This window comes from Pseudonaja textilis, chromosome 3 (assembly GCF_049901715.1).
Source record: "Pseudonaja textilis isolate UNSWEBS1 chromosome 3, rPseTex1.2, whole genome shotgun sequence".
Taxonomy (NCBI): Eukaryota; Metazoa; Chordata; class Lepidosauria; order Squamata; family Elapidae; genus Pseudonaja; species Pseudonaja textilis.
This window is the reverse complement of record NC_141992.1, coordinates 89,409,203-89,423,043: the sequence shown is the minus strand read 5'-3', so window position 1 is coordinate 89,423,043 and position 13,841 is coordinate 89,409,203. Positions and strand designations below refer to the sequence as shown.

At 33.5% G+C, this 13,841-nt stretch overlaps 1 protein-coding gene across 1 annotated transcript in view; it reads right to left on the bottom strand.

Annotated features, from left to right (window-relative positions):
- Positions 1 to 13,841, bottom strand: part of KCNT2 (potassium sodium-activated channel subfamily T member 2) — a 239,011-nt gene that overhangs the window by 86,413 nt on the left and 138,757 nt on the right. Inside the window, exons 11-13 of the mRNA XM_087930344.1 lie at positions 9,976 to 10,156; positions 7,833 to 7,997; positions 7,097 to 7,233 (exon numbers count right to left, since the gene is read on the bottom strand). Of these exons, the coding sequence (XP_087786470.1) occupies positions 7,097 to 7,233; positions 7,833 to 7,997; positions 9,976 to 10,156 (483 nt within the window). The remainder of the gene's footprint in view (positions 1 to 7,096; positions 7,234 to 7,832; positions 7,998 to 9,975; positions 10,157 to 13,841) is intronic.

The following is a 13,841-nucleotide window of genomic DNA, read 5'->3' as shown; positions in this document are numbered from 1 at the left end:
CCCAAGCAAAATAGGCAGCCTGGTACAAAATGATTCACGGACTGGTACCGGTCCGGGGCCCTGTGATTGGGGACCCCTGCTTTAAGCCACCTTGAATCACCATGGGCAAATACATGGCAACATACAATCAATCAATCTCTTAAAAATAATAAATAAAATAATAAAATAAAATAGAAGGAAAATATTAAATATGTTTGTACCTTGATTTTTTTTATGAAAATAATCCAAGAATAAAATAAATAAATGAAGTAAAATAAGTCTAAGAACCAAATCCGCCCATACTACATGTTATAGTCCCAGAGTCACTCAAATATTTTATATTTGGCACTGACAAATATATGGACAGGAAGGCAGAGTCCATATTGAAAAAAGATACTGAATATCAAGATACTATTATATCAAGACTCTGCTTTTTTATGACAAAAATTAAATAAGGTTCAATTAAAGCAAACAACATAGTGAATGAGACTTCCGGTTGGATGCTATGTCAGTGTGGAGCTGAGAAGAGGATCGCCACTCTGAAAGATTCTGATTTTTGCTAGTTGGCGGCTTTTTGGAGGATGTCAGACACCGGAGGGGTAGGCAAAAGAAAGGGGAAGACACTGAAGTCTTGGGAAGGTGCTGCAATCCTGGAGACTGGAAGAACCTCCTGAAAACCAATGGCAGAAGAGGGAGATCATGACAATCGTGACGATCAGAACCAGAGACGCAGCAGCCCAGCCGATAAAAAGAAGCGAAAAGAGGGAAACAGCAGGCTGAGCACTGGAAAGGCATATTTAAAGAAGAAGAATTGGTGTATATTGTAAAGGAAGCTCCGATTTGAGTGGTGTGGTGAAGCAGCGGAACTATTGACAGAAGCGCTGACTGAAACAATGGCAGAGATTTATGCTGACTAATGGAATCGTGAAACCTGAGGAGACAAAGGGTGAGATAATAACATTTGCTTTGCGAGCAGAGGAGTGAACTATAGAACCTTATTGTCCATTTATTTGAGAAGTGGGGAAAGAGAGAAAAAGAAGTGAAAGTGGTTAAGTGGTACAGGAAAACAAAAGGACAATTAAGAGCATAAAACTTGGAAAAGAATTTTTGATGCATTGATAGATCGGAAGAAAGGACTGGGGAAAAGAAACTTAATTTAATAAATATTAATAGACAACTCTGACAACAAAACAAGAAAGATCTATTTAAGGTATATAAGTGGAACTGTGACTGGGAGTAAAAGAACAAAAGAGTAAGAAGAAAATACACAAATAGAAAGAAGAAACGAAATGGAGAAAGTGACTGTACAACTTGGAATGAGGACATTTTGAATTAAGAGTTGTTGTAAAACAGTTAACAAAAAACTCTGGATCTGATTTAATAGACATTGGTAAGATACAAACCTATTTAAGTGATGTTGGTAGAAAACTAATTTAATAGAGGTAAATACATTAGAAATTTGTATACAGAATATTACTTAATACTGATTAAATTTTTTGGATTAATTGAATAATTGTTGGAAAGTGATTCTATAAGCATACGAATTAGATGGTCAAAGAATAATTATATAATATTATTATTCTTATTTTATTGTTCTACTGATAAATTATGCTAATCAATTTTTGTTTAAAAATATTATATAAGAAATCTAGGGGGAAAAAAGAAATTAGATTTACTTACTTCGATTAAATATATAATCTTAAGCAAACAGATAAATTCATATATTCAAATATATTAATGAGCCGGGTGCTTTAACTATTTACATTAATTACATGATTACATAGGTCTGGTGTTTTCTGGTTAAGCATACTGGTATCTATTTAATTGTATTTATGGATTATCTATCTATCTATCTATCTATCTATCTATCTATCTATCTATCTATCTATCTATCTATGATTAATATTTAACTCTCTAAAAATTTGACCATTTAAAAAATAGAAATAAGATCTGTCTGGGACTACCTATAATAGAAAACTGTTATTTAACAATATATGCATTAATACGTATACTGTATTCAAAGGAGAAGACAATATAACTTTACCAAGGATAGTTGATGGTGGATTGGAGAGAGCTTCTACAAATAGTTAAAATGGCAACAATAACTACAAATGTAAAATCAGGAAAGAAACCTACAACAGTGACATCTTCACCTCTCGGACAGAGATCAATTGACGCAATGTTACTGGCGGAAAAGACAAGTTCCGCCCAAAGTTTGCAGGTAGTACAGTCAACACTTGCTATAATGCAGGAAATGATGGTAAAAACCCATGAACTGATAGCGAGGAATCACGAAGACATGAAATTAGAAATGAGAACGGAAATAGGAGGAGTGAAGAACGAGATACAAAATTTGGATAGTAAAATCGGAAAGATGCAGCAGACAATGACAAAAAATGAACAAAAATTAAACACAGTAGATACAAGAACTGAGGTGGTGGAAAAAAGATTAGATTAATTGGAACAAATTTGTAAAGTCTTATATTGTGAACTTCGGGATTCTGTGGTGCGTATAGAATTAGAAAAAGCATCATTTTATTTGAGATTCCAGAACGCTGGTGAAGATAAAAAGGAAGATCTACGTGAAATAATGGTGAATTTGATAGCAACAGCCCTACAGAAAGACAAATAGGAAATTGAGAATGACATCGATGAGTTCTACAGAGTATATACACATTATGCCCGAAGACACAGACTACCATAAGAAGTCCACATCCGATTCGCAAGATGATACGAGATATGTTATACGGCAAGATCAGAGACGAACCACTGATATATAAAGATCATGAAGTGGTAACGTCGAAGCAAATACCTAGGAGAGTTAGGGAGCAAAGAAGGGGCTACCAGTTTTTGTCATCTCAGTTAATTAAGAATGGTATATCATTCAGATGGCTCACCCCGGAAGGGCTCCTAGTAACATGGCAGGATAAAAAATAAAAAATTGATACAATAGAAAAAGCGCATCAATTTCACACACAGTATCTGGGACCTTAGGAAGAATGTGAAAATGGAGAAGATTTAAATACAAGAAGTCAGGAAGAACAATTCTCTGAAGAGAAAGAACTTGCACCACAGTCAGAATCTCAGAAACTTAGAGAAGATGAGGACAACAGACCAAGTACAAGAGAATCCAGAACAAGAAAAGAAACAAAAAACGCTCTACACAGACAGTAACACGAACAGATAAATTACCTTATTCTCAGTTAATATCAATGGCTTAAACTCAACATTAAAAAGAAAACAGTTATTTGAAAAACTTAAAAAACAAAATGCAGACATAACTTGTATACAAGAAGTACATATCATAGATAAACAGGCAGACCTCCTAAAGGATACCAATTTGGGAAAAATGTATCGGGCTCTTTCAAATCAAAGAAAAAGGAGTGTCGTAGTATATATATATATAAAAGATTGGCTGCAACACAAACAAGTATACAAGAATGATGAAGGAAGAATGTTATTTATAGAAATAATATTAAACCAGAAAAAGATTTTGTTAGTTACAGTATATGCCCTGAATGTAAATCAAAAAGAATTCTATAATAAACCCCATCACTAGTTAGTAGAAACTGAATATACAAGTGTATGTATTGTAGGAGATTTAAATGCTTTTTCAGACAAGGACAAAGACTATAAAAGCTCCCAAAAAATAAAAATAAAAGGAGACTATTCCCATCTTCTTTTAATAATATGGTGAGGGAATTAAATTTGAAGGATGTGTGGAGAGAACTATATCCAACGAAAAAGCAATATACTTTCTTTTCCAGATGTTTAACTATTGGCTATAGTATTAAAAAGAATAAAGAAAAAAGGCAACAACAAAGTGTGTGGAGAGAGAAATATATCCACAGAAGAAATTAGAAAGGAAATTGGAGCCTAAAAACTAAATAAAACCCTGGACCCAGATGGAATTCCATCTGAATTCTATAAGGAGTTTCAAGAGTTACTGGAGGAGTTAATGACAGACTTATATAAAGAAGCCTTGGATAGTGCTAATATACCAAAGTCATGGACCGAAGCATATATAACCCTTATTCACAAAGAGCAATCAGTCCCACAAAAAAATCAGAATTACAGGCCAATATCACTTTTAAATGTAGATTATAAGATTTTGGCCACAATATTGGTGGAAATATTAAATAAAATATTAAGTAGGATTATTTATACTGACCAGAATGGGTTTCTGCCAAATAGACAAATGAAGACAAATAAAAGAATAATTGTGGATGTTTTAGAATTCTATGAAATACACACAACTAAAACAATGGGCACTGATGTTTTTAGACGCTCAGAAGGCTTTTGACAATTTGAATTGGAATATTGTTATTAAACAATTGACAGGCATGAAATTTGGTGAAAATTTTTTAGGATATATTAAATCAGTATATAATATCCAAACTGCAAAAATATTAATAAATGTGGAAAATACAGATAATATAAGGATAAATAAGGGTGTAAGACAAGGATGCCCCTTGGCTCCCCTACTTTATATATTAGCAGAAGAGATACTACTGGTACAAATCCGACAAAATCAAAGAGATCAGCGGGTTAAAAGTTAAAAAAGAGGAGTACAAACTTCAAGCATTTGCTGATGATATGGCATTTATAGAGGAAGATCCCTTGGAAACGACACCCATTTTGATGAAAGAAACAGAACAATATGGAAAGGTGGCAGGGTTAAAAATTAATAAAGAAAAAACAAAAGTGATAACAAAAAACTGTACAAATGAACAAAAGGAAGAACTAACAAAGAGATTAGGGATACAGGTGGTAAATAAAGTAAAATATCCGGGGATATGGCTGACAGCTAGGTGCTCATCAATTAAAAAAGATAATTATGATAAATTAACAATTCAAATATTTAAAGACTTAGATAATTGGGCTAAATTGCAAATATCTCTATTAGGCTGTACTGCAATAGTTTTTTTGAAGAACTAAATAAACATATATCCAAATAAAATATAAATTATTACAGGACGATAGAAAGAAAGAAAGGCTTTGGTCTTCCAGATTTCAAAACATACTACTATGCTGCGATAGTAACCTGGCTCAAAGACTGGGTTAATTTGATAAATAAAAGGATCTTAACATTAGAGGGCTTTGATCTCCAACTTGGATGGCACACATTTATGTGGGATGGAAAGAGTAAACACCACTTGTACTTTCAAAGGCATTATATAAGGAGTGGGTTATTAACTATTTTGGGAAAAGATAAAAAAGTACATTACTGTAAGGTCCCAACTGTGGTTATCTACAATGGAGGCAGTTACACACCCAAACATTTTAGATTTTGATAATATTGTAAGATATAAAGATCTATTACATCAAACCGGAGAGTTAAAGGGTAGGAATCAAATACAAATACAAGGAAAAGAGATAGCAAGGTGGTCCTATGCGCAGATACAAACACATTACAAAAAGATAAAGAACAATTTGGTTTTAATATGATCTACCAATAATTAAATAAGATTTGGCATGGAGAGGAAAGGAAATTGATTAGTAAAATATATAAATATCTATTGGATTATAAACTAAAAGAAGAAACAGTCAAGGAGTGTATGATAATTTGGGCAAAAAATGTGGGGCACAGTACTGAATTAGACAAGTGGGAACATATCTGGGAAATAAATTACAAACTAACTATGTCAGCCTCGTACAAAGAGAATCTCTATAAAATGGTGTATAGCTGGCACTTGCCACCCACAAGACTGGCTAAGATGTTCCCGAACCTCCCCCCAAATTATTGGAAGTGTAACTGCATCCAGAGAACATACTTTCATATGTGGTGGACATGTTCATATGCCCAGAAATTTTGGAAAAACATCAAAAATTGGATTCTAAATATAACTAAACAAGAAGTAAAACTTGAACCTGAAACCTTTTTGCTGGGTATGATAGACTCAAAAATAGAAAAAAAATATCAATATTTAATCTTGCACATTATAATGGCAGCCAGAATAACTATGCTCAAAATTGGAAACTGTCTATTGTCCCTTCAGAGGAGATGGTCATTAAAAAAAATCATGAGTGTGCAGAGATGGACAGCCTAACCAAATTACTAAAAAACAACAAAGGTAGTGAATAGTACAAAGTTTGGAACTGTTGGTATGAATGGTTAAAGAGAAAGCAACATTTGACAACTGAATAAGTAATGAAACTATGAAGGACGTGCATTTAACCATAGTGTTCTGTGAAATTAAAACATTAAAAGAATGAGGAACGTATTGTAACAAGGTAGATCACGTCAATGTTATGGGGTAGAAGAAAAAAAGAAAAGAAAAATGTAACCAATGTTCAATACATGCTGCAAAATGTATATATGTATATATATTGGTTTATGTCTGTTTGTTTCTTTTTAAATGTTTTAAATATATGAAACTTAAATAAACTTTATTTTTAAAATTAAAAATAAAATAAAATAAAGAAAACAACATAGTGAAACTTCAATGAATGTTTGCTCCAGGGAGTTTCAAAAGAAGGTATAAACTTTTAATAAAAAAAAACATTGGAAGAAATCTAAGATTGCACTATATAGGAAAATAGTGGATTTCATTAGGGAAAGACAATAGGAGGCTGAATGGGAAAAGAAAAAGGATGTGGGAAGGGAAAGATACCTAAATTTTATTGCTTACCTGTATATGATCTAAAGAAATTATGTATCTGTCCATTCTTTGGTTCATTAATTGAATTTCTCTTAGTGAGTTAGATTTTCATCTTGCAATGAAATGTTTAAAATGAAAGGAAAGCTTCCATATTTATAAATTAAAAGTGAATCTTTATTTTTGACAATAGAATTTGTCAACCCCCAAAATATGAGATTGTTGGAGACAGACTTATATGAGCTCTGATCAATTCTGTTCAGAAGTACGTTTCCAAAACAGTTGGAAGGAATACAGCTGATAAGAAGCACAAAGAAATGTCTTTAATTAAATATCTGTTTATCATTATTTGTTTATTTGTTAAATTGAAGGCTACCCATCTCCCTCTCAGTGACCCTGGGCAAGCATGCAACAAATGTTCTCTGGGATATCCAGTAAATGTGAAAGAGTCATTTGATAAATTAGTTTTATGGTAAGATCATAATTATCAATAAATATATATATTGTTTGGTACCTACTTAGCTCTCAGGAGATCTTGATCCTTCAGTGCTGAACCTTGCAAGTAGATAACCCTTTGGGACCACATGGGAATTTGAAGCACTCTTCGAACCTGAACATCCATCTCCGTGGGACACAATATAACCACATAGTAGTCCTATAAAAATGCATGTTGTAAGAATCAACAAGAACCAGAAGAAATATTACATGGTTATATTTCATGGATATTTTCCATTTAAAATTTATCTTGGAAAAACTTAAGAGTTGAGAGAAGGATAGTTGAAGGATAATTTATTTTTTAACCTTTCTAAAAAAGAAAAGTGTTCCTGCTATTTATTTCAATAATGATTTTATTGATGCCAAAGTTGCTCTGCAAGATATCAACATGTAATGCTTAGCCTCATGCAGAGATGAGTTTAAATCACTTCCTCTGGCAAAAAATGTTAAACATTACGCACACTGAAAAGGAATCTATGTTCAACAGCAGAAAATGTCAGCTTTGGTGGCTACTACATAGATCTCATTAATCATTAAAAAAGGCTCAGAATTGGCTCTAAAGAAACAACATAAGTCTAGTAAAAAGAAGTGCTGGATGTTTTATAGCCCTTTTCTAAATTTTAGAGTAACTTACATTTTACAGATATAAGTCTGTGACCCATGATACTGCTAAGATTTCAGTCATATGTGAAATAAAAATGTTAAAAAATGTGAATATTTCTGGCTGAATTTAGATAAATGCTGATCTACTGGACTTACCTGGAGCCTAGGATGAGCATAGAATTCATTTAGAAAATCCATAAGCAGGTCAATCTTAAGAGAACTGACACACAAAACAACATGTTTCTCTGTCTGAGCTCTATGTCGGCTATAATTTCCACCTGATTTTTGTCTTTCCATCCACAAATAAGCCAGTTGCTCAAACTGCAATAAAATAAATTTCAAGATGAAGTATGGCCTCAAGAAGTCAACAAGGAGATGCTAAAAAACCATATAGTCCAACTGTCTAGACTGAGGTGGGGAACAATGGCTCAGGAATTCTGGGAGTTGAAGTCCACAAGTCCTAAAGGGGCCATTGTTCACCATCTCTGGTCTAGATATTTGTCTGTTGTGATTTAATTTAATATGGCTTGTAGCAATATCTCACATAAAGAATATATAATAAGTGAACGAAGAATAACCTAGCAGTACACATTTCAGCAAAACACACTTGAATATTAACGTGCATTACCATATCACATATACTGTACTTTCTAGTTAGCTGAATGTGGGCAGCAGTATGTTGGCTTTCTTGGTTCTTCTGTAAAAATCTTAGCTGTAATTTATTAATTTAAACAGTAAATTTGTACGTGCACTCATTTTGACTTGGCTCCCTTGTTGATGAAGAGAGTCAAGATTTAGTCTCAGAGAAGACTACCCCTAAAAAGGAATTGTGGCTTGTATTGTCCTAATAATTCTTTGTTTATTAATTAATCAAAGTAAAAAAAAACATGTTTTTTTTAAAGAACATCACAGTCATAGATGATTATTAGATGGTGAGCCATTAGAATGGAAGACAGATGCAAGATGTTCAGGAAGCTGCATGAAACAGACCCCAAAGAATTAAATTACTAAACATCACAAAAATAGATGGAATTCTGGAAATAGAAATAAAAAAGGATTTGGTGTAGTGATAAAATGTCTAGTTCATAGGGAAAAAATTGTTGTAAACAATGTACTCAAAAAGTCTAGCAATGGTTAAGATTAAAGAGGCATAGAAAATGCAGGACAATTTTGACAGAATTTGTAGTCTGTTTTGGAATGTTAGCAATTTGGCAGAATTCTGATTTTAAAGTGCAGCTTTCTTCTAGGCAGTGTGTATAAGGCAGAGGTGTCCAACTTGCGTCGTCACAAGTTGCAACTTTCCACCCCTCGCTAACCGGGAATGGATGTGGCCAGTATATGACTCATCTGGCCTGTGGGCTGTGAGTTTGACAGTCCTTGTATAAGGCAATTCTGCTCTTCAATAAATTATTGAGGCACTTATGAGTATGGATAAATTTATTTTATGTTTGCTGTCTTTTTTTAGTGAATGGTTCAATGTTATACATACAGCATGCACTTGGAAGTGAATATATGTGTTCTGATAGAGGGAAATACCTGTGGCTCAGGGTTGAAACAAGGGTCCCTTGATACTCTCTGAGCTCATTGTTTTCTTGCAAACATTTCATTTATTCAAACTAGATAACATTATCAGTGTGTATGTAATCTTGCATGGAGATTATGTGATACTATTGATCAGAACCTGAATGATTTCTGATGAAGTTTGCAAGGAAGAGAATAGATTTGAAAATGAATATATCACTGACCAAGGAAGCTGTTTTTGACAAGAGAAATAGAACAATTGTTACTCATTTCTAAAGAGTAAAAAAGCAGAGAATATGTAGATGAACCAGTGTAGCTTAGTAGAATCTTTACTAAAGATAACATAGACGGAGAAATTTAAAAACGACAAATATTTGTAGAAACAGTGGCTGGCTCATATTTAAATGATGGTCCACTAGAACTCCAAGATCCCTCTCACAGTTACTGTTATTGAGCATGGTACCTCATATAGCATACCTGTGCATTTTGTTTTTCTTGCCTAAATATAGAAGTGTACTTTTCTCACCATTCAATTTCATTTTGTTAGGTAGCACCCAATGTTCCAGCTGGTGCCCAATGTTCAAATTATATACTATATTATACTATATTACATTATATTAATTGAATTATACTAGTGCTCTATTGTAAGTAGATAAGAAATAGATATATAAATGAATATTTTGAAATGATAAGGTAAAATACAGGTGTAGTCATTAAAAATATTCAAAATTAAAATGTTATTATTCTAAGTCTTTTTAAAAAGAAAATAATGTTTTACCTGTATTGGTAATACTACAAGGGCAACACAGATCATAATTACAACCAGCAATTTAGAAGGCCAGATCTTGGGAGTAACATCCCCAAATCCTACAGTGGAAAATGTCACTATGCAGAAATAGAGGGAGTCAAAGAGAGTCAGCTTGTTTCCTGCTCGTTCCAGATGTTGAATTCCACAAATACTATGGATTTAAAAAAACATATGTAACTAGATAGATTAGTGCATTACAATTCTGTTTGGTCAGGGGATTAATTATCTCATATACATACTTGTATTAATGTAAAAAAAAATCAGTTTTGTTTTATATTTCACAAAAGTCTGCATGTTTCAAAATTAATGAACCCATGTTATCATTGATCTCAAATACTGACATATATATGATGCCCAAACGTAAGAAGAGGAAAAAAAAATGCACCTTTTCATTTGAAAACCCTGAGCAGCTTGAGATCATGAAAGCTTTATATCTCTTAAATAGCCATTATGGTCACTTAATGATCATAAAGTTGCTTTTCTGGAAAGAATGTTAAAATTATAGTTTTTCCTATTATAGGACCTATAAGAATCATAGCAGCAGGCAGAAGACAGCTAAACTGAGAATTTATAGCATTAAACCATAATGAACAGATAGCCTCAATTACTAAATACATTTGAGTAATATTTAGAGACACCATGTTAGCATATGCCACCATGAATATATTACTGTTTATTTTCCATTCTATCCTTATTCACAGTCAATCTATATAAATAAAATCGAAATACCACTCACACATCATCACAATATCTCCAGAATCATAAAGCCCTACAAACTTGAAATTTGAAAGGTATGTTCCTCTTGGCTTCTAGATGCTCACTAAGAAAGAATTTTTTGAAACGACATCAGAACATTAGTATTTCATATATTATTATTAACACGCTCTGATGCTAAGGAGTTCTACCCCCTCTCCCCACCTAAAATCTGTTCCAAATGCAAAACACAAGCAGAGAAGAGTTTCACTTTCACAGCAGCAACCAGTTTTAATACAGAACAGTTGACTAAGCCACGCCCAGGCTCCTTGCTCTTTCCTTGCTCACACAGCAAATACTGTTTCAGTTTCCATGTTTCAGTTTCCAAATAGCCCTCAACTCTCTCACACACTGACAGGATGTTAGCCAGATAAATACTGATGGATGCTGGTAGGCAGAGGCACAATTTTCCCCCTTTATTTTCCTCCCCAAAAACTAAGCCTGATCACAGTTTCATGGTGAAGCACGGGTATAGAGCTAGTTTAATATAAGTCTGAACCTGATAATAAGACCTAAAAAGGTTGAATGTTATACTGTGTTGCACTACTTAATGAAGGGATTCTGTACATAAAACAAGCTTGGAAATCTTCAGTCCAAGTTACCTCAACAATATTCATTTATATTTAGTTTTCTGCCATTTCTTCTCTTGGCCATAGAGGTATCTTATGTTATTCAAATTGATGTTTTCACAACTTGAATGGGTCATGGCTGAAGCTATGTTTTAGAGTTATACTTTGGGGGGAGAGTGTTAAGATTAAAAAATTGGGCATCAATCACCTGAAATGAAAAAAAAACAAAGTGAAATCCCCAAAGAAAGTAATATTCTAACAGTTCTGAAGCCAGGTTTTACAGACTTACGATTGAATGCACAGATCATGCTTTGTTCAAAGAACTCTCTTGAGCAGGCTTAGAATCCCTTTGAAGAGCTCTTAAGGGAATTGAAACTTTTGACACTATAATAACAAAGGCAGTCACATGTGGGGTAAAACAAATGGGTATGTTCCACTTGATCATTTCCCAAATGGTCCCATGCAGTATGTTGAACTCTGTGGCATGGAAACCTGCTTGGGATTTCTCATTACTGAAAGAATAGCTTTTCATAGATAATTAAAATTGTTTTCCTTTAATAAACTCTTCTACATCTGAATTATTCTTTGATACTTTCTTCAAGAGGATGTGGAAGAACTCGGAGTTATGAAAGGGAAAGATTCATCTTTAGCTCCTCAGTGACTGGTGGCTCTGAAATAAGCCTGGAATGATGTATTTTCAAGGATCCTAAATCTTCTTTACCCCAGAAATAATGGGGGTAAATAGAGGGTAAATAATGGGGGTAAATATAGATGGGGTAAATCTATAACTTATTTACAGATAGTCCTTGACTTATGACAATTGAGACCAAAATTTCTGTTGCTAAACATTTGTTAAGTGATTTTGCTCATTTTATAATCTTTCTTGCCACAATTGTTAAGTGAATCGCTGCAGTGTTAAATTAGTAACATGGTTAAGGGAATTGGGCTTCCCATTGACTTTGCTTTTGGTCGCAAAAGGTGATAACATGATCCCAGGACACAGCAATTTTCATAAATATGAGTCAATAGCCAAGCACCTGAATTTTGATCATGTGAACAGGGCTGCTGCTTTAAGTGTGAAAAAAGGTCATGTCACTTTTTTTCAGTCCTATTTTAACTTTGAACAGTCACTAAATGAACTGTTGTGAGAAGACTACTTGTATTTATTTATTTATATGTATTGATTGATTTATAAAATTTATTAGCACAATATTTCTAGAATAAAATTCTGGAATTACTAATATAGATATATTTAGAGTTGCCTTTAAAAATAATGTTTTTACAAAAATCAACATTGTATAAGCAGTTTAAAATAAGTATGGAAAGCAGAACAAAATAGCATCTAAGCAGGATTTAAAATAAACAAAAATAAAACAAAGATATTAGTCAAAAAGCTTACGGGCACCCAGAAAAAGATATAGAGGAAACATTGGAAATTCAGATAGTTAAAAAGGCAAAATATCTTAGTATTTAGGAATATCTTAATATTTCCCCAATTAAGGAAAACAATTATAGGAAATTAGTTGTCAAGCCCAAAATTGACACATGTGTAGCCATTTTATTTAGCCTTATTATATATTCCTTTTCTTTCTTTCTCTTTGCTGGTCATGGGGCGGGGTTTGGGTTGCCACATTCCTAGGGTGGGAGGAGTGGAGATAGAGAGTGTTGTTTAGGCTAGGTGGTTCTCTTTCCCATGGGAACAAAAGCTGACCCTGCTGAGACCTAGAGGTGGAGATTGATGGCACCAGACAACACTGATTAACTTCTATTGGGGAATGTGACTCTTGGGGGGGGGGTGTTTTTAATTTCCAATATTATTAGGTTTAATTACGGATTGTGTCAGATCTGGAATTACAACAGATTTTGCCAATTTGATGCTTTCCTAAACAAAAGAAATTGTTTTGGAAGGCGGACTTTACTCTTTTCTTTTTAAATGGATTTCATCACTTGGAAACCTTACATTAGTACTACAAATAAGAAACCATCTGGAGACATGGGAAAAACTACAGATTTCACTAATCGGAAGAATTGCTACAGTCAAACTGACTATATTACCAAAATTATTATATTTATTTCAAACTATACCAATAAAATTAGGCAAACCCTTTTTTGAGGAGCTCAATAAAGTAATAGCCAAATTTCTGTGGGTGGGGAAAAAAAAACCTAGAATTAAAATGAAATTAATGCAGGATAAAAGAAGGAGGGATGGCTTTGGACTTCCGGACTGGGAATTATGCTATCAGGCAGCATCCATGACATGGATAAGAGATTGGATTAATTTGGATAATAAAAGAATAGTATTAATGGAGGGACATGATTTGCAACTAGGGTGGCATGGATTCTTATGGGATGGAAAAAGCAAAAGTCACTCTTATTTCCAAAAACATCAGATCAGAGACGCACTTATTCACGTATGGGGTGGGGTGGGGGAAACATTACACTTTACCAGGCTGGTTGTCAATGATGGAGGTGATGATATACCCCAATGCAATGGACTTAAATAAAATGAGAAAG